The sequence below is a fragment of the Alosa alosa genome, chromosome 15, assembly GCF_017589495.1.
Source record: "Alosa alosa isolate M-15738 ecotype Scorff River chromosome 15, AALO_Geno_1.1, whole genome shotgun sequence".
In the NCBI taxonomy this organism is placed as follows: Eukaryota; Metazoa; Chordata; class Actinopteri; order Clupeiformes; family Clupeidae; genus Alosa; species Alosa alosa.
This window is the reverse complement of record NC_063203.1, coordinates 1,646,798-1,667,647: the sequence shown is the minus strand read 5'-3', so window position 1 is coordinate 1,667,647 and position 20,850 is coordinate 1,646,798. Positions and strand designations below refer to the sequence as shown.

Below are 20,850 nucleotides of genomic sequence, written 5' to 3'. Positions count from 1 at the left end.
ATACATAGCCCATCGTAGATAACGTTAACGTTAGCTGTTGCTCTGCATTGACAGCAGTCTATGGATGACAAAGTCAATGTTAACTTACTTATATTAAACAGCGAAGAACTTTATCTCTAACACTAACATTAAATGTTGCCTTGATGCATGTTTTGGTAGCTGCAGATAGCTGGCTACGCCACAGCTTGCTAACGCAGTCTTCCAGCGAGCTTCTAACTAACGACATGTTGGTAACGATAACGTTAGGCGAGCTTACCGTGCACCTAACGTTTTCTAGCTTAATGAGCCCTTGCAAGCAGTAATGTAAAACCCAGCGAGGTAATGTAAGCGGGAAAGGTCAAATTTGACCCAACGTCAATGTAACGTTAACGAACAACAAACTATATGTAAAAGGACCAATGCTATACACGATGCTCACACAACATACTGGAGCTATGGGCTAACGTTATTGTGAAACGAATGGCAGTAAAACTGTACCTTCATCAATAACGTTAGCAGTCTAGCTATGTCTTAGCGCTACCCGAAATTGTGAAAACTGTCTTTGATGGGCTGCATACTGTTATAGAAAGAACATTTAACTGAATTAACTTGCATAGCTTGTCAAACATTATATACAACGTCAGTGTTACCTATGTCTTGGTAACACCACGCATTTGTTTTCTACCAAGCTGATGGGTTTCGGGGTAACACAACAGATTCCGCGGGGAAAGCAACAAACATTAGCAGCTAACTTCACGTACCCACATGCTAGGTAGCTGCTAGCGATATAGTAAAGTGTAAGTTGGCGGTCCAGAATGCAAAAGGACGTGTACGGAGATCTAACAAAATAACACCAATATCGTCTTTCCGTTGGAAAACACCATAGTTGATGGCCATAACACTGGCTTGCTAAAAGCCATTCTGGGAAAATAATAAACAGGGATAAATGACGCTAGCAAGCTAGGTAATGTTAACATATTATGCTAGCTCAATGTTGGCTAGCTAGAACGCAACGGCAAATTAACGTTACCCTCATCAAACAGCGACACATGGCCAAATTATCACGTATTATAACGAGCAAATATGATTAACATTGTGATACGATATTTAATAATCTCGACCATTTCATTCCAAATCTACGATACCTTACTTGATGAGATGTAACCAATAGTCTGTTCTACCACATATGATCCTCCTTTCGGCTTCAAAATGGCGCCAATTTGGCCCTAGCAGCACCAGCAAGCAAAATTTGCTACAATAATGAAAGTGGTACAATGGTGACTCCTGTAGGACAGGTTGTTCCCCGTTCGCCTTTACCGCACCGGTGCTGATGAGGGCACAGTAATGTCTGCATTCACACTCTGAACAAACAAAACTTGAAAATAAATTATTTATTCAATGTATTTCATTATGGTGGCAAAATCTTAAAAATTACAAAGTAAAAAATAAAGATTCACTGAATGACAATCATTCCCTGAGTTGTAGCCAAATGTTCACAGCCAATTTGGCATCTAGAATTATTATTATTAGTGATAAACTCCAAAGTTCATCTACTGAAAACAGTCATACTGCCTCTTCCTTCTCTGTTGTTTAAAAGCATGTTCAGTGTACTGACGAAGAGGTTCCTGAGAGTTTAGCACAATATCCACAGTCATGGGTCGTTCAAATCGTTCCAGTATCTTTTCTATTTTATGTTTTGGGACACCATGCTTGTTCCTCCTAAAATAAATAACAAATATATACAGCATAAATTTCAATTGATCAGTTGGAAACATTGGGCCAGTTTCCTGTAACATGGATTAACTCTAGTCCTAAAAGCATTCAATGAAGATTCTCATAAAAAAAATTAAAGAAAATAGTCTAGGACTAATTTCAATCCATGTCTGTTAACTGTTACATTATGTTTAAGATAAGAAAGGTATAGCTTACCTCTCTAATTCAGACGGCTCATATTTCCAACTAGTGTTAGGCTCACAGAAACACACAATATATCCTCTCTCTACAGCCTGTATGAATGAAAGGGGGCAAAATATGTGTAAGATATTTAAAAGGTAATTTACATAGTGTATTAATGAACGAAAAACAGCTACTAGACCATTAACAAATTGATTTGCTTTTGCAATTAAGAAAACCATAACCTATCCTGCAAATGTACAGCTAGGAGAACAGCTCTAAGCATACAGTAAGTTATTCATGAGCAGACTTCTAGATCATATTCACCATTTGCACGTATGGCTTCATTTCCCAGGCTTGCATGTTTGTATTATCAATAATAATTGGTGAGCAGTAATCACGTAATGCCTCTCGAGCTGAAGGATGAAGACAGGTGAGAAATGTGAAATATCTTGAAATTTTCACATTATAACAAAATACAGTATAACATACCCAAACATTTTTCTATAAAACAAAAAAAGTTCCATTTAAAACAGATAAATGACAGGAAGTAATACTTCGACTTTGGTTCCAATGATGTGCATCTCCCAGTAGGCGTGCGTCATAAACATAACGGTCTTCTTGAAGAAAGTAGTCATCAGTACTTAGGATCAGTCCATTGGGACAAGACGACAATAAGTCCCTAGAGATATTCAGATGCACTTTTCAATTAGTCAATCTTACTTACTGTCTCATTCTACCATAAACTTTATTACAACAAATTATTTAATGTCAAATTCAAAATACATAAAGTGTAACATAATTCACTAGAAAGGTGCTCAGAGAGAGACCTCTTGATGGGGATCCGTGCCAAACTATCCATGGGCCATGCCCTACCTCCCTACATAGCTTTTGTGTAACCTGCCACATAAGAAGACAAATCAAACTGAAAAAATAACCTCTTTGATGAAGACAATAATAAGTGCCAGATCTGGATAACCAGTGCTCTAAATGGGATGCACCTGAGCCTGTTTCTCATCAGGAAATACTTGCTAATTTGATGTCATCAAACATAGCTTGGCAAAAAAGGTAGAACTGGTATGAGTGTTCATTCAGTTTGTGTGTGTGTGTGCATCTGCGCAAGAGAAACTGAGAGTCGCCTTATTATTATTCTTCCTATTTAATAAGCCTGATCTCCAAATCAGACTTATGCCTGTCTGCTCAGTTGTTTACCATACACAACAGCAGATGTATTTTCTGACATTCAAATCCAATTTTATAAAAGAACATGTAAGCTATATCATTTCTCCATTTGTCTACGAGTGTGATGCCTGCATGATGTAAACTTCATGCTGAAGTCCATACCCATCTTATTGCTGCTGTTTTGTATTTCTAATGCAAGCATAATGCAACCATGTGGGTAGGGCCTATGACAAGAGCGGGCCTCAAGTCAAAGTACTTTGAGAAGTTTGGGTTTTATAGACAAACCACCTTCCAGCTTTCTCTGAGAATGAGGCACAGACTGGACATGAAATTCATCATTGTTCATCAGTGTTCACTGTTCATCTGAGAATTATGTCATCATACAGTGATAAATAATAGCTAAAATTAAATGTATGATGTTATGTTTGATATTAACAACTGTTTGGGAATTATTTTATGGGAACACAATTTGGTTAAACTTTACTTTACATTTATTCATTTGGCAGACACATTTATCCTTAACTACTTACAGCAATACAATAACATTTAAGCTACATAACTACAGCAATAGAATAACATTTAAACTATTTACATTTAATAGGGGTGTAACGGTTCATGTATTCGTATTGAACCGAAACGGTACGGGCGTCACGGTTCGGTGCATGAATTTACACGAAGAATACACGGTATAAAAAAACATAAAACTCGTGGTGCGATTAATTAATGTCATGCAATTACTGTTAAGTAGCGAGAGTTACGGGAGTTCTTTAGCGACACCTAACGCTAATCTGTAGCCCCGCCTTAGCTCTGAAGCTCTGATTGGCGCCTATGTTTTTTTTGTCAGGTCGTTGGTCGAGTCCATAGACTGTATCAGAGAATGTCTAATAAGGGGAGAACTGCCACTCTCGGAAAACTTCCGGTTTCTGAACTGGTTGCAGTTCCTTCTGTGGTTCCACATGAGGGCGCTCGTCCACGAGTGCAGAATGCATGGAGGTCTATGGAGCTGTACCCCTCAAAATCCACTTTTCTTGGGATATATATTTTTTTCAAGTAATTTGAGTATTGCATTCGAAAGGGGAGGCAAACAAAATACACTTGGTTGAGTATTATATTTTTTAAAGTCACTTAATTGTTCTAAAAAGCCTTTCAAACTTGTCAATGACGTCATTCATTAGCACAATGCTAGCATGTTATGGGCAACAACGACCCAACCTGTAAGAAATCAAAAGGACATAAGTACTCGTTTATTCAACTTTTGACCTATAACCCATGTTGAAGTTATACAAACTACAATCAAATCTGAGATTTGTCAACGGCAATCAGGTGAAAGAGACAAATTTAGCCGTCTAGCTCCATTGACTCCCATTCATTCTGCACTCATGGCGATCGCCCCCAGTGGAACTCTGGTGGAACTGCATCCAAAATTCGGTACAATGGGACTTAATACGGAGTGACCAGGCTCTCCGTAGACGGGCTCTGCCCACTCAGTGAGTTAAACCCGCCCCCTTCTCCTTTCCACAACACAGGTCGGTAATGAGGTCGACTCGGCGCCGAAGACTATCTGGCTGAATGAATTTAGCGGCTGTGAGTTAGCTAAACAGCACAAACAACAGTCTTCGGTTTGTTCTTGTCTGGTAAGTTTTGTGTATCAACTGAAAAGTTTTTTTGTCTATTGTTGTTCTTAAATACGTCTAAGAGAGCTTATTATGTTGATTACAGACTGTGAGAAATTAGTATGGTGAATACTAATCAGCTAACAACAGAAATATGGACAGCGAATTACATGCTAACGTTAGCAGCTACATTAACGTTACTGTAAACGGTAGGCTAAGTTGGTCATTGAGGTGAAGATTAGCAAACAGCTCCCGTAAGAGTCGATGCATGTTTAGTCGGTTTTATTAGTTTTTGCTGTTTTCAAATATCTCAATGTATGCCATCTCAACATGGAGTAACCATTGACTGTACATGGAGATTACAGTCAGTACAGTTTATGTTGTGATAAAGCAACGTAAGTTAACGTTATATGAAGCATGGACCTCATCAACTTGTCATATTAATGTAACTACTAGCCAGTTTACCAACGTTGCATTTTTTTCTAACGTTAACGACAAAGACACCTCCGTTAGAGCTACACCTGTGACGGTAGGTCGAGTTGTAGACCGCATAAGTGAATGATCGATAAATGAAACGCCTGCATTAAACACTACGCCAAGAACCAGTCACAAATTCCCAGGGATATCGGTGAAAGTAACACCTCAATTTGTCATCTAACGTCCATGATCAGTCATACTGATAACGTTATTTTTCAAGCTGACGCAAGTTGATAATTCACATATTTAAATATAGAATTTAATATTAAAATCGCATGTTAACATTAGGTAGGCAGTGACATTTATTGCACACATATATTTAATTAATTGGTATTACTAGTGTTGTCGAGTGCCTCATTATATGCTTTGTAATATTGTAAAATTGTCTGACTAACTTTATTGTAACTTTCCTTTTTGCAGATAAGGTATGGGTGATGGCTGAATGTACTGGAGGTGGCGGCAAGGAGGTCTCCATTAGTCTGCAAGGGAATGCCTACGTGAAGTGGTTTGGCTGGGGTGGTCTGAGGTTGCATGTCCTCCCCCTTTCTCCAAGTTCCCATTCATTCATCTCCCTGACACCACCCACTGTCACTGGATCAACCTGAAGCCCCTTATACATGGGACATGGCACAGCACCACTAATAAACACATGACTTTCAATAACTTATGGGCACCAAGATAGGTCTGCCGCTGCTCTGAACCTTCTGTTAACTTGACATCATTCATACTTGAGGCTGTACACATCACTTTGTTTCTATTTTCTTTATTGATGCCACCCAAACTTCAACTTTCTGTATGCCCCTGAACTCACACAAATTGTAAATTGCAATGCGCCATTTAACCAGTGGTGTAGTCTAGTTAGCAGTAGTGGTGGGTATACTGTGAGCAATCCTTGCCTATTTTAAATGGGTATACTGAGATGGTGATGCTTTTTAAGTGGGTTTACTGTGTAGTCCTGTGTATCACATAGACTATACCACTGCATTTAACTGCCTTGGTATTTAACAGTAGCCTACACACAGATGTAGAAGTTAGAAGAACATTAATATCAGAATAATTATTGGTTGATACTAAATCAATTTTGAATGTTTTCATTTATTTTGTTTGAAGTATCATTCAGAATGCCGCAAGAGCACCCTGGTCTTCAATCAGCCTAAGAGGACACATGTAACCCCTCTCCTAGTTACTCTCCGTTGGCTCCCTATAGTAGCCAGAATTAAATTTAAATCTCACACTTTGGCCTATAGGACACTGACTGGATCTGCTTCTTTTTTATTTTGATTCAACGATCAAGATGTACATCCCCAACTGCCCACTGCAGTCTTCTGATGAGCGTCTGTTGTGTCGACCAGTCTTAAACGCCAGGTCAAATTCAAGACTCTTTCCCTCAGTGGTTCCATGTTGGTGGAATGAGTTGCCCAGTGCTCTTCATTCCTGTGATAGTTTTTGGTCTTTTAAGAGGGGTCTAAAGGCATATCTGTTCAACATGCACTTAGTTCATTAAGCACTTCTTAAGTGTTATGGTTTGAATAGTACTGTGTTATTTTCATTAGGCTGTTGATTATTTTGACATTGTTTTTTTATTGATATTCTCCTTAATGTAGTGTTACCATGTTATTGTTATATTATTGATTGAATGGGCATTGTTATTTATTATTGCCCCCCTCCCCTCCCCTCCCCTCATTGTTTATATTTAATTAGGCTATTGATTGATCCCTATTAAATTTAAGTATTGTATTGTATTTGGATATGGCTTTGGACAAAAGTGTAACCTAGCCATCATAATGTGGTAATTTTCTTATGCACTTGAAGCAAAAAATAAAAATATGTTTCTTTAAATGTAGTACCACTTTAAACACATGACTCACTGAACAGCAAAGTAGCTTCCTGATTATGTGTAAAATGTCTACAGAGTATCCTGATGTAGTAGGTCCATGTTCTCATATTTTTACAGCTGACATGAAGGCTGCAATATTACATTTTTGATTTATAATGGAGCACCCTTCTCTGGTGAAATACTAGTACTAGTAACCCTGTGGTAGAGTCATAGGCTACGATTACAGACATATTGAGAGAGCCTATGATGAGTTGTCACAGTTTTCAATTTAGACGTATTGAAATGGGGTACGTCTACGGGAGGATTTACACATCACTGGCAAGACCTGATCAAATCATACCAATGCAAAATGCTTCTCCAGCAGTGCAATTGCAGGTAACAACAATACCTTAACTCAGCATTTTCAGATACCGCTGTTATGAGCATACTAAGCAAATTGTCCATTTGTAACTTTGAATCCCTCCTCACGTTAAGCTATGGTCCAATATGTGTTCACTAAAAAACAAGTAACGTTATTTGTCTGGCTTATTAATAAATGGTCATACCGAGGTTGTCGACCTAGCAGGCTAGGTGACGTGTATTGCCATTCGTGCAAAACTAAGCAAGAGTTAACGTTAATGAAACTTAACATCGCCTTCTCCCAGTGACTTATCGTAACACCCCCAATTATCACCACTTTTGTTCAGAAATTCTAAAACAACGATGTTTTTTAACACTTCAAAATAACATTTACTAAATGAACCTGACATTTTTCAGTAGCCATAGTTGTGTAGATTTGAACAAAATCTGGTTTGGTTCTTAACGGGAGCATTTACTGCCTGAAATATCAGATTTTGTTTACCACGCTCGGAGTTATAGTGCTGGCCTGATGGGTCGCCTATTTACACCGTTTCAACGGCACATGGACGGTTAGACCGAGAATTCTCGTCGTGAAATTAAAATTCCACTGGAGCTCCAAGCGGTTGTATACACGCAGCCTTACAACACTGTTTACAGCTCCTCGAGTCACGGTAAATTGTCATTTTTGGTACATAGCTATATAGCTAGATACACCTATGTTGTGGGTGGTTGCGTTTCTATAGGAGTCCGCTGTCTTGGTTTGTATAGAAATGGATATTAAGTGACACATACACGCAAGACGGTGGAAATACGGGACCGGTGGAAATAGGGGGAGTTAGGTTAGATTAGGTGTCGATATCAGGTGTCGTTAAAATAAGGTAGCGACAAAGCGTCGAGTCTGCTGCCAGCCAGCTGTCAATCATAGATGTAAACACGCCCTTTTTAGATTTGTTAAAATAACATTAAAAAAAATAATTTCAGCGAGAAAAGAAAAATGGTGTGTATTGAAGCATCTTGAAAACTATTTTTTCGAATAAAAAGTTGTAGATGCAAAAATAGTTTTAGGTGAGAAAAGTGACACGGAAAGTTGGCTGCTTGCCCATTGAAATACATGGAGATGGGCGGAGTTACGCATTGTACTGCAACCAGCCACCAGGGGGCTCTGGACTAGCGCTCGCATCACTCTTAACAGACGGCACACTGTCCAGTTCTATATATACAGTCTATGGTCGAGTCAGTCAGTCAGAGATAGTAGCACTAAGGTGGCGACACACATTAGAGGATCCGCTGGTCTCTTCGCAAGTTTGAGAACTTCAGTTACAGTAGTACAGGCGAGAGAGTGGTGGATAAGAAACTGTGTGTCGGCGTTGTTCAGCAGTTGTTGGGTATGTGAGTGGAAATATATGCTACACATGTTCGAAGCAATCACCCAGATGATGTAGGCTACCAATCACCGAAATGAGAAAAAAAAAAAAAAACTTCCCCTGCGCTTCACCAGCCTTTGGATACACATACAAATAGATCCAAAACCTATGGCTTAAATTAAATGATTTCGTAATGACAGAAAGCCATGTAAATCGCGTGGTAATTACCTTTATGTTGGGGTAACTTCTCACATGAGGAGCTGGTAGTGTTAACGCTAACCAGGCTAATAAACAAACCATGCTACGGTGAGTTAACGTCGAAGGGCAAAGTCATGTGACTTCTAGTTGTAGTCTGTTTATGAAATGAAAGGAGCAATTTCGTTTTTTAAAAGAAGGCAAAATAGTGTGATATTTTCACAGTTAGTAGGCTAGATTATTACTCTACACACACTGAAAAATATTGAGGCAAATTGTAGACCCTTCCATATACAACTAAACACAGATGTTGAAGGTCTTGCTTAAGTGGATTTTTAAAAATCATTATTCTATGTAATTTGCACTTTCAGAAATAAGAGATGCTGTAGGCCTATTTTAAGTTTTATAGCTGATTGTCTTATTTTGTTTACAACTTACAGATGGAGTCTGGGTACTTATTGTACTGTTTAGCCTACATCTTACACACTTCAGGCTGTTGCAGATAGCTCAGGGAAGAGACTGTATGACACTAGGTGGTACAGCCTGATACCTGCACAATAAAAAAAAAATTGCTTTCTGCATTTTTGGTTTTGCTTTTCCCTCCATTGTACCAAACTCGTACCGAACCGTGATGTCCGAACCGAGGTATGAACCGAACCGTGACTTCTGTGTACCGTTACACCCCTAACATTTAAGCTACAGAGCTACAGCTATACAATAACATTTAAGCTACAATGCAGAGGAGACTATAGCTAGGAACAGATCTGTAATCGTGATTTACTAAATATTTGTAAGTGAATATTTGATCTATTTCACAAAGACTACAAAACAAAGACTAAATCTATCTAGTGCAATTTCAGAATTTTTTTCTTTCTTCTGAAAGACCCATTTTCATGATTTGATCCAATCCAATATCTAAAATCTGACCTGGGCCCTGCAGGTCGAAGACGGAATTTCAGTTGTACACATGAAAATATGTTAAGTTTCTTGTTCTAATGGTTGGGGATTTCCCACCGTGGTCAATCAACAACCTGCCATCCAGCTGCAACACGCTCCACAGGCTGTTCTCAGAATTTGTAAAGGCAATACTTCGCAATGCACATTTTTGATTAAAGGTAGAACAGTAGAAATAAAACCTAATAGAGTTATGTGGGCAGAGTTTGGTAGAGTTCACACACCATATGGTCAGGAGTACAGATTAATTAAAGTCTTCTGAGACCAGTTGTTCAAAAAACTTCTGAATGATCCAGATTTGGAAATCCCATGTTTTGTTATCCAGGATCATGTAATCAACACTATTACTTACAGTTAAGAACAAAATTATTCATATCCTGACAAATATTGATTTAATGTTGATTTTCTCTTGACCAATATGTTTGTTCTGACTGAAAATGACACTGACACTGTCTTTTTTAAACATTGTTATGAAAAATGGCGTGTCCAAAATGATTCATAACCTTTTTAAACAAATCACTGGAAACATCTTTATTTGCCATCACAGCTCTCAAAATGGTTCATATAATACCTATCTACCTAGCTACCTACGAATCTTAACGTAGCTTCTTGTTTTAGTGTTACTGTTTACTTAAAGAAATCATCACTACAACTCGATTTACACAGAGGTTTGACTTGAAAGCTGTGATATTTGGCCAGAAAGGAGTCATACTCCATGAAAAAAAAAATATGTTCTAGTAAAAAATATGTTCTAGTAAATGCGCATTGGTGAAATCATATATTGCTCAGTGTAATCACAGTTAGACAATTGCATTGGATCACTTTGCAATATTATCACAAATGCAATTTATCATTCAGCCCTAGCACCTATAGGTTAACTCTTTAGTTTAAAAGCTTCAATGTTAAAACACTTAAATGTTAATAGCTTAAATGTTATTGCAGTAGTCATAGCTCTGTAACTAAAATGTTAAAATGTTAAAGTATGACAGCTTGGATGGGAAACACATACCTTTGCCATACAACATAGTTATTACTACTACAAACTAGGCTACCTGTACTGTAGTTACTAACCCTAACTCTAAAGAAGTGAGACAGCAGTTGAATTTGGGTGGAATTTATAACTATAGAGATATGTCAATTAAATATAATTTGTTTTACAGTCTAAGTAAAATAACACCAATAGGACAGTATATAGAATTTTAGGTTTCTGTCTGGACATTAAAGTACTAGGCCTATAACTTGTGCAGCATTGCACTGTCTCACACTACAAGCTAAGATAAGGATACTGATTGATAGAGGTTTTGGGCTACTATGTTATGTTTCTAAGCTGATATATTAACATTAAAACCTGTTTTACCGGATTTTTACACTGAACAATTAACAGCGGGTTAACATCTAGGGGTGCACTGATCCGATTTTGTATACCAATTACCACCATTTAAACTCTGTGTTAACTGTGTCACTACTACACAATCTACATACATACATAGAGTAGCCTATAAATAGATCCTATATTTTCTTACAAGACCATGAAAAGCTAAAAACAGTTACAAAAACAGTGCATAATCTATTACCAGTCCCTCCAGGATTTCGTGAGGATCTTTTGAGATTGTTGCGATCTAAAATGCCTGATTTCGCGACAACTTTTCTAAAAAATTGCGATGGAAGTTGCGAAGAAATTGCAAGAGGAAGTGAAAATTGCAAAAATAGTTGCGATTTTTTTTTAATTGAGGGTAGTAAGACCAAAATTACACTGATCATCTTGATGCTTATTAAAACGTATGCTTATTAAAAAGTAAAGGTAAATAGTAAGGGTTACAGAAAATCCTTTCGTAGAACTGTCCAAAAAAGACAGCCCCCTAAAGAGATGGCATCATGTCATGTTTCAATACATTCATATATGTTGTAATTCATATTAAGTTCATATATTTTTAATAATTCATATTCTTTGACTTGCATAATTACTAATAGCCAACTAAGTATCTAGTAATTTCATATTGATTTTAAACTATTAGACTACACTTTTCTTTGATGTTATTACATTGGTGGTGTGTCAGTCTAATTTACTGCCTGCCACTTTAAGGACGTGAGACTAGCGTAATAACATTTCTAAGTGGATTGGAACGCTTGCATCTCACTGTGTTCGGCTACGACTGGAAATAACTTTTTGCATAGTGCATTACGATATGTGGATGGAATTCGGGGTGTTTTCTATGTCATTAGTTAAAATAAATGTTCAGAATAACTCGTATGAAATCATTCTTGGATCATAGAAGAGGTAAATGTCTTACAATGTTATTAATTTCTATGATTTTGGTAGCACTACACAAACTGAGCCCACAAGCAAACATGACACGAGCTAAAAGGACATCTCCAGGTGTAAACGTTGGCCAATGGGTTGCATATTGTAGCCTACTCAAATGTCAATAAACCGAGTAGGCCTTAATTAACTTACTTTCATAGCCTAGGCAGGTTAGCAACACTAGGTTGAGATGACAGATGCAAGTAAAGCAGATCATTAACGTTAGCCTTCTATAGAGTGGTGAAGTCCCGCCCCTTCCGTTTGCCTCCATGGGACCTATCTTTCAAAAAAATTTGAACGGCAGTCTATGGCGAAAAAGAAATTATTTTCTGGTCCCGGTTGACTTGTGCCTTGAATTACCCATATGATGTTTGTCAATTTCAAAGACAATTTTTCATGTAAAGACATTTGCAGTTTGTTTCGGAACTATTGAATTACAACATTGTGAAAGATCGTAATTCCAACGACTTCAAACCCATCAGTCGCGCTAGTGACGTTAGCTCATTCACAGCCACACTAGATTGTACAAGCATACCAGCAACAGGTCTTAATTGGGCTTTCCTTGCCAAAGAAAATACCATGAGTCAGAGGATTAAACACATCAGGTAAGTTGTATTCGTCCATAGACTGTACATTACATACTGTTAAGTGACATAGCAGGCAGCAAGATGCAACCTTTAACTAGCATAACAGCTCTTATCGTTTCATTACGTTGGTGAAGTACATCGTTCGAGACGAGAGATGTAGTCCACTGAGTGGATTCGCACAAAACCAACATAACTTTTGAAGTCTATCGAACAACAGTACTTTCTTGACGTGAAAAATTATCTTTTAAATTCACACACATCATATGTGAAATTTGTGGCACAATTCAAACTGGACCAAAAAATAATTGTTATCTCTCCATTAACCGTTCATAATTTTTTGAAAGATAGGTCCCATGGACCGGAAGTAGAAGGGGCGGGACTTCACCACTCTATTCATTGTCATCAAAACTGCAGAGGAGTGAAGTTATAGTGCAGTCTCTGGTGTCTGCAGAAGTGAGTGTGGCATCTGACTCAATATTCTGCGCGAGGGGCTGTTGTGGTAGGTGAAATTTCACGGGGAAACCATGATGATTGGTCAAATTTGCGAAAAAGTTGCAGTGTTTGGACAAAATTGCGAGGTCGCCCAGAATTCACGAGGATTTGCTGAATTTGCGTTAATTGTTGCGATCGCAACATCGCGAATTCCTGGAGGGACTGTATTACGGTGCATAATCTATTTCCTCATTCAAGCCTGGAAATTCCATTGGTTTTAGTTTCTATTTATAGGCTACTCTATGTATGTATGCAGATTGGGTAGTTTCACATCAAGTAAAATATGTATGTTTTCTTGATTTTGTGAATGTTTTCCATCTTATACAGGGACCCGTGTGAGAGGCGGCCCAAAGTTTGTTTTGCTATTTTGATTGACAGCTCTCTACTGCTGAGAGCTGTGTGAGAGGCAGGCTCAGCAGTGGGGAGAAGCTCAGCACTAATTGTCTAGTTGTCTGCACCTGTCCTTACCCACATCCTTAACAAATACACTACTCTGTTCTTTTGTGTTACTGCCCTGAAGAAGGCACTCATGCCGCTATGCGTGGGCCTTGTTTTTAATATGTCCATGTAGGACTTGTCAAATTAATAAAGACATTTTAAGTTGGAGTGCCTTAGTCAGAGAATTTATACTCATTCTTGAACCTGGATGTACAATACCTTGGACTAAAGAGCACCCAAACCCAAGAAACCAACAAACTATCTGGATAAGAGCATGCCATACTCTACAAACTTTCTGTTATTTTGTTAGATTTTGTTCTAGGAAAGTAATGTTTAGTTAGGGAAAGTCTTTTAGTCTTTTCCACATGACGGTTTATTAATTTAACTATCGGATCGGTATCGGGTATCCACCGATACACAAAGCCCAGGCCTCGATATCGAGACTGAAAAAGTCGGATCAGTGCATCCCTAGTAACATGTGCCTTTTTTGGTTGACTGAAGACAAGACGGGCTGCAGTATTCTGGATGGTAATTACATAGCCAAGTGTAAGTAGAGTTGGATTTGTCTAACAACACAGTTGTCTTTTCCTAAGTCCATGGAGAAAGTGGTCTTCAAGCAAGTATGTGACTGTGACTGAAGCATTGAGAGTAGCTAAGTCCTCTGTTCAGTCATCAGTATTAATTCTACTAGATTTATCTGCAGCCTTTGACTGTTAACCATGACATTCTCCTTTCTATACTATCTGAACTGGGAATTTCTGGAAAAGCTCTTGACTGGTTTGAATCTTACCTTAAAGGGCGTTCTTTCAACTTGTCTTGGCAGGGACAGGTATCTAAGTCTCATGACCTCACCACAGGTGTGCCTCAGGGATCTGTATTAGGACCCTTAGGTGAGACCATTCGCTCCCATGGATTTGACTATCACTGTTATGCAGACGACACTCGGCTTTACCTGTCTTTCCCACCTGATGACTCTAGCGTTTCCCATCGGATTTCTGCATGCCTTAAGCCTTAAGGATATTTCAGCCTGGATGAAAGATCGGCAACTTCAGCTTAAAGGAATTATCCGGAGTAAAATGCACTTTAGATCAATTTACAGATGATTGGGAGTACACACGTTGAGTTGACATCAAAATCATGTCATTCGGATGTGTTTTGAGAAAGTTCGATTTTACCGTTTTTAGATCGTAAGATCGTTTTAAGATCATTACAGCTGATTCAGAATGCTGGAGCATGTGTAATGTGCATGTAAATCTCTCACTTTGGCCTATAGGACACTGACTGGATCTGCTCCTAGTTATTTTAATTCAATAATCAAGGCGTACATCCCCAACCGCCCACTGCGGTCTTCTGATGAGCGTCTGTTATGTCGACCATTCATAAACACTAGGTCTAAATTCAAGACTCTTTTCCTCAGTGGTTCCAAAGACATAAAGACATTCCTGTTCAACATGCACTTAGTTCTTTAAGCGCTTCTTATGCGTTATGGTTTGTATAATGTTTTTTATTTCCATTAGGCTGTTGAATAATTTGGCATTGTTGTTTATTATTAATATTCTCCTTAATATAGTCTTACCATGTCATTGTTTTTTTTTTATTATTGATTGAATGGACATTATTGTTTATTATTGCTTTTTCCCTCATTTTCATTGCTTATTTTATAAGGCTATTGATTGAATTGATATTGTTGTTTATTATTGCTACTCTTTGCAATTGACACGCCTAATGGAAAATCTAATCTTTATAATTATTTGCGGTGAATACCAACACCCAATTTCCTTTTCATTAAAATAATGACTGACAAAATATATTAGAGTCAACATTGCAGCAAATAAAGTCAGAGCGGAAGGTTTCCTGCACATTTGTGTCATCATCCATATCTAGCATAAAATAATTTGCTGCAGATGTCACATATCAGAACCAGGTATTCCTTACATATTTAACATAACACATTCTAGCTTAAGGGTACACATTTTATGTACCCATTTTTTCGTCATGGGAGATTCCATCCAATGAGTTTGATGCTTTTGTCACTCGGTGAGTTGCAGTTTTGAAAACTAACGTTAAGGGTTGTTTTAAGGACATGTTTGTGCATGCCTGTAGCCAGCCACTCTGAAGCAGTCAAAGGCGATTCTAAACGAGTCAAAAAGTCGAGACAGGACCCATCGTCAACATTTCTGTGTCCACCACTCTAGTTCATCCAAAACAAACCAGAAAAGGGACTCAAAGTACTAACGTGATTTTGGTTTGATATTGACAGTTCAGTGGGAGATCATTAGGCCTGTAAATAAAATATTATATAATAATATTTAATAATATAATATACTTTTATGATATTTTGTCCACCCTGAATCTACCTTTCTGCAGGGATCAGTATAATCCTGCTTTTTTGGATTAAATGTATCCCAATCCTACAAAAATGTTTTGTAACAAATCCACAAACTGAAGATTTGTCACTTTTAAAATGAACTAGAAGCTGAAACCATGAGCAATGAATTGTTATTGACTTTGTTTTCAATGTTGCTTTGTATTTAAATATGTTATGCTGCCCCTTTATGAAACACACAAGTTGTAGGCTGGGAGGGGGGTTGGTCTGATAGATGGACCAATGAATAGACTGACAAGTTTTTGAATGAAAGAGCGCCGCAGGTAGAAAAGACAGGTGGGAGTAAATGGGGACAGGTTACCTGGGAAGACGCTGTTACTTTTTTTCCAATCGTATTTTTTGGGATTACTATTTTTTGGTGGACAACGTGGACTGTTTTTGGAGCGCAATCAAAACCGCAATCGTCTTTTTCACTTTATGGATTAAACGCGTCGGACTGGGCATTTTCCTGAATATCGTAAACTTCTCAAACAAGGCTGCGGTGAGGCAAAGACTTTTTTTTTTTTATTTCTGAAGCAGGCGGATGCCGCACATGGACTGAGTTTGTAAGAGACTGATTATTTGTCCTTGTTGAACTGTTGTGAAATTGTGTAAATTGTTTGTTGTGATTGTTTGTCGGGGTTGCAGGGACCAAGCCGGCTGTGGGAGGGGAGGGTGGTTTAAAAGCTGTTTTTGACTGAAAGGGGGAGATTATTTGTTAAATGTTTATGGTGTTAATACACAGTGAACGAACATATTGAGTTTTTGTTTTTGTATTCATTCAATCATTGATCAAGAAGTGCTGGGTGTTTGTGCGCCGCCATGCACAACATATGTTGATAAAGGAACCGCGAATCCGATTGAGCGTTATGTAATAAAACCTTATCATGAAGGACGAGGGGAACATTACAGTTTGACTACCACAGATCAGTCCAATCCTACATTAGGGATAAAACGGTATGAAATTTGAACCTCACGGTTATAGTGACCAAAATGCACTATACTTTCGGTATTATTGCAATATTTTTAAGTATGTTCAATATGTTCAGAAAGCACTGATAGGCCTACACAAGCTGAAATTTCAAACTTTCAAAAAGTTTGACAGTGTTTACTATGTTACAAAAATATGGACAAAACCTTATCAAAAGTTAACCGGGGATGCTGGAACTCATTTTCACCTGGGGGTGCTCATAGTGGTTACTGACTAGATGTGATCGCTTTATGGTGCATTTTAAGGTGGCCTATTGCTACTGGAGAAGGACATATTTTCATTCACATTCAAAGGCCTACATCCTGACTGTCGAAACAAACTTTGTGGCTACATGATACAGGGCACGTTTTCCGCCTTTTAAAAGCAGGTGTAGCCTAATCTGAATCTCAGTTAAATCCATCAATTAGACATCAGAATCAGTAGGGTACCAGTTTTGTTTCATTGTACCAGGCCTACTGTACCGTATGTCAAAAGCAGGCTCGGATGAAGGAGGGAAGGATTAAACACACAGTTTCCACACCGTGGTAATCAACCATGATAATTATGATATTTGAAATGAAAACGGTAATTGTTATCGTTAACATTTTTATCGCGGTTTACCACTATACCGGTAATCGCTACATCCCTACATGTGATTTTTTCGAATACTCACCTGGCCAGTGTGGATTTCCCAGATCCTGGAGCTCCCCTCATCAATATTAACTTCAAAGAGCCTGGATCAATTGTTCGACCAGGATGGGTGTGAGCCTGTTGATAAAACTTAAATTCTTCTGAATTTGTCTGTAAAAAAGAGCTTGACTGTTTATAGGGTTGGGAGCAATCCGGTTTACTGCTGTGGGGTTCATTACAACCAAAGTCATTTGGAATTAACTTGTAATGGTCTTGATGATAAGCAGCGTGGTTGATACGGTCACCCTGATATGTATGACCTGATTTCAGTGGCATATTTCCCCACTGAAAAGTTTCTTGGTTTGAACCCCAGATGTTGTCCCTTGATCCATCTCCAAGAGGATATGGTGGTATTCTTGGTGGTGGTGGTAAGAGTGGTGAGGGAAATTGATACAGGGGTCTCTGGGACCTTGTTTCTATTCCAAAACCGAGGAATGGGCTATTAGACCCTTGCAAGGCAGGTGGGTATGAAACATCCCAACACTGATAGTAAGGCGGCAAGTGTCTGAAGTTTTGTGTAAGATTTTGAGGCAACTGGCCTGAATGAGGTGGCCCAAGGTGCCTCGGCTTGCTGGGGTCAGACTGGATTTCATGTTGTGGAACAGGGTATTGCTGTTTTTTTGCAAGGGTGCTTCTGTCTGCATTACAGTCATCAGGTTTGTCTACATCTTTTGGTTCAATCTGTTCAAGCTCTTTGTAGAAATGATCCAGTTCATCATCAATATTCGTTTTTGGTTTAATAATCCCTTGATGACAAAGAGGGCCAATGAAGGAGGTGCTGGTAAAACCAACACCTTTAAGGAGTATCTCTTTGTTAGGGATGGGTTGTCCATTTCTATCCGTTGTGCCATCACTGGCAGCGCTGACAGGCAGTTGAGTCGGAATATCGGCCACCTCACTTTCAGATAGCCTAACTGGAGGAGTCTGGCTGTTCGGAAAACCACGCAACTCATCGATGTTTACATTAAAACTCCGCTCAGTCACATTTAAACAAGAGCTCAGGTTTCCAGCTACATCTAAAGACTTACGCTTTTTCGCGGACGTTTTATCAACATCGCCACCATAGGGCGGTTCAGTATACTGATTAATATTATCATTTGACATTTGAAGTGAAAGTGATACAAAACCATTAGTGGCAGCTCTGCGTTTTGTACGGCCGGTTGAGAACACGTTCAGCTTGCCAGTCCTGCCGCCAACGGTCTCAATTTTAAGTCAGAAATCATGTCGCACTCGTCTGATTAAGTTATTCTATGATATGTATTTCACTAACACAAACTATGCTAAAAACACAGCGGTGACAAACAGTCTGCAACACTTGTGCGGCAAGGAAAATGTCTGGACAAGGATATGTCTGGCTTGCCAAGCGGAAGCGTAGCAATGTCCGTGTCCGGTTCATCCGAAATCTATCCATGATGTCGCCAAAATAAAAGTAGGCTACTGAAGGAAAGTGAAAACGTGCGCCTCTAGTGGTTTCGTTCTTATCAGAGAGGATGTAAAATCATAGGTAATGAAGCCATTTCAGCAAACAAAAATATGATATGGTTATGTAACTTAGTTTGGACAAAAGTGCCTGCTAACAAAATAAAAAAACACAAAAAAGTTAAAAATGAACAGTAAACAGGAGAGGTGGGAAAAAGTCATTGTTTGGCAAGTCACAAGTAAGTCTCAAGTCTTAACGTTGAAGTCTGAATCAAGTCCAAAGTCAAGACAGATATGTCTCAAGCAAGTACAAGTCTTACCAAGGCCAATTTGAGTCCAAGTACTTATTTTTTTTCAAGCCCTAAACAAGTCACTGTAGTATTATTCAACCGCATAGGTCATCGATTTAGCTGGGAGGACCAGCAGTTAAGTTTTGAGAGGTTTAGCTCGAGGTGGTATGCCTTCATCCATGTAGATAATGTCTTAGAGGCAATCCGAGATCCGTGCAGAGACCAAGGAGTCATCAGGTGGAGATGACGGATAGAGTTAAGTGTTGTCTGCATAGCAGTGGTATGAGAAGCTGTGCGAACGGATAATCAGACCCAGAGAGGTGGTGTAGATAGTAAAGAGAAAGGGCCCCAGCACCACCAAGCCCTGGAGGAGCCCTGTGGTGAGATAGTGAGGTACAGACAACTGTCTAAGCCATGATCTGTTCAACGAGCACTCTGTGAGTTAGGATTCAAACCAGAGCAGAGCCAATTGAAAAGAGAGCAGAGCCCATGTTTGAGACCCAGGTCTCAAAGACCCATGTTTGAGAGTATAGATAAAAGGATGCAGTGGGATGTTTGAGGATGGCCCCTTCCTGTTCCCCCATACTGTGCACCAGTGCACAAAGCAAGATCCATAAAGACATGGATGGCAGAGTTTGGCGTGGTCACAATTTAAGGGGTTATAAATCAAAATATTCTTCCAAGAGGGCATGCCCTGGACCCGCCTAGCATTTCTGGGGGCACAAAATGATTTTCTTTCATTCGGCCCAATATTTCTAGCGGTGCTCCTGCCCTGAACAAAGTCTTATTTTGTGAGCACAGCTGGGTTAATCGGTTAGACTACCACTGTGATTTAACATCGTTCCCAAATCCTAGTAAATTATGACGATATCTGCTAAAATATCAAATGAATCAAAGGATCTTTTTTGAGTGACAGTTCTACCCCATATAAGTAAATAATGAATCATTTATGCTAAGCTTGAGTTAGGAAAATGGTGACATCTGTGATGTCAGAGAACTGTTATGATTGGCAGTCATACACGGAACACAAGACAGCCGTGCAACACATCTCTCTGTGAAGCTGTTGAAGTAATGGATATATGAACAAAAGTACACATACATTTACATAACTTCTGAGGGGCTCAGTTTGCGTCATGGCCAATATCAACCAACCAGTAGGATGATGAGATGCAGTTGCAGACCACTCAAAACCAGTCAAAAACCACTCGATACAGTGCTATGCTATATATTTGAAACCTTTTTGATCAAAGGATATTTCTACCAATGGCCATGAAACTTAATCTAGAACAGATTGATGCAACTATCTTTTTGTTTTCCTTTACTTATTTTTACTTTTTTTTTGCCTGTACATAGTGGACAGTGCCTTTGTGTCACTCAAACTTCCATTCAGGATCAATCATTAACTTAAAAAATGTGGTAGACAGGGAACATGATGAAGACAAAATTATGAGTCACATTCCTCAG

General features: G+C 38.8%; 2 protein-coding genes across 5 annotated transcripts in view; both read right to left on the bottom strand.

The window, feature by feature from the left end:
* pds5b (PDS5 cohesin associated factor B) overlaps positions 1 to 1,257 on the bottom strand; it is a 44,296-nt gene extending 43,039 nt beyond the window's left edge. Inside the window, exon 1 of one of the 3 annotated variants that reach the window (XM_048263941.1) lies at positions 1,125 to 1,257. The gene's annotated coding sequence lies outside the window, so the exon portion shown is untranslated. Of the gene's footprint in view, positions 1 to 740; positions 1,102 to 1,124 lie in introns of those variants that run through there. The other 2 variants (XM_048263942.1, XM_048263943.1) reach the window with 2 other exon arrangements.
* Positions 1,258 to 1,355: 98 nt separating this feature from the next.
* On the bottom strand, positions 1,356 to 19,035 carry n4bp2l2 (NEDD4 binding protein 2-like 2). 2 transcript variants are annotated; one of them, XM_048263945.1, is made up of 6 exons: positions 18,134 to 19,035; positions 17,661 to 18,064; positions 2,430 to 2,554; positions 2,200 to 2,288; positions 1,909 to 1,985; positions 1,356 to 1,698 (listed from the first exon to the last, which is right to left on the bottom strand). In XM_048263945.1, exons 1-6 carry the CDS (start codon positions 18,779 to 18,781, stop codon positions 1,530 to 1,532), a joined length of 1,512 nt encoding a protein of 503 aa, XP_048119902.1. In that variant the 5' UTR covers positions 18,782 to 19,035; the 3' UTR covers positions 1,356 to 1,529. The 2 variants fall into 2 exon arrangements, with proteins under 2 accessions (XP_048119902.1, XP_048119901.1); XM_048263944.1 differs by having other exon boundaries at positions 17,661 to 19,035.
* Between the last annotated feature and the right edge of the window lie 1,815 nt (positions 19,036 to 20,850).

What these genes read in the sequence shown, in the direction of transcription:
- n4bp2l2 (XM_048263944.1), bottom strand. Translation starts at nt 18,781, where the DNA reads ATGTCAAATGATAATATTAATCAGTATACTGAACCGCCCTATGGTGGC. An exon ending in GGGAAATCCACACTGGCCAG is followed by an intron (nt 2,555 to 17,660) that starts GTGAGTATTCGA and finishes GAATATCTCTAG; the next exon opens with GGACTTATTGTCGTCTTGTC. An exon ending in TGAAGCCATACGTGCAAATG is followed by an intron (nt 1,986 to 2,199) that starts GTGAATATGATC and finishes TCATTCATACAG; the next exon opens with GCTGTAGAGAGAGGATATAT.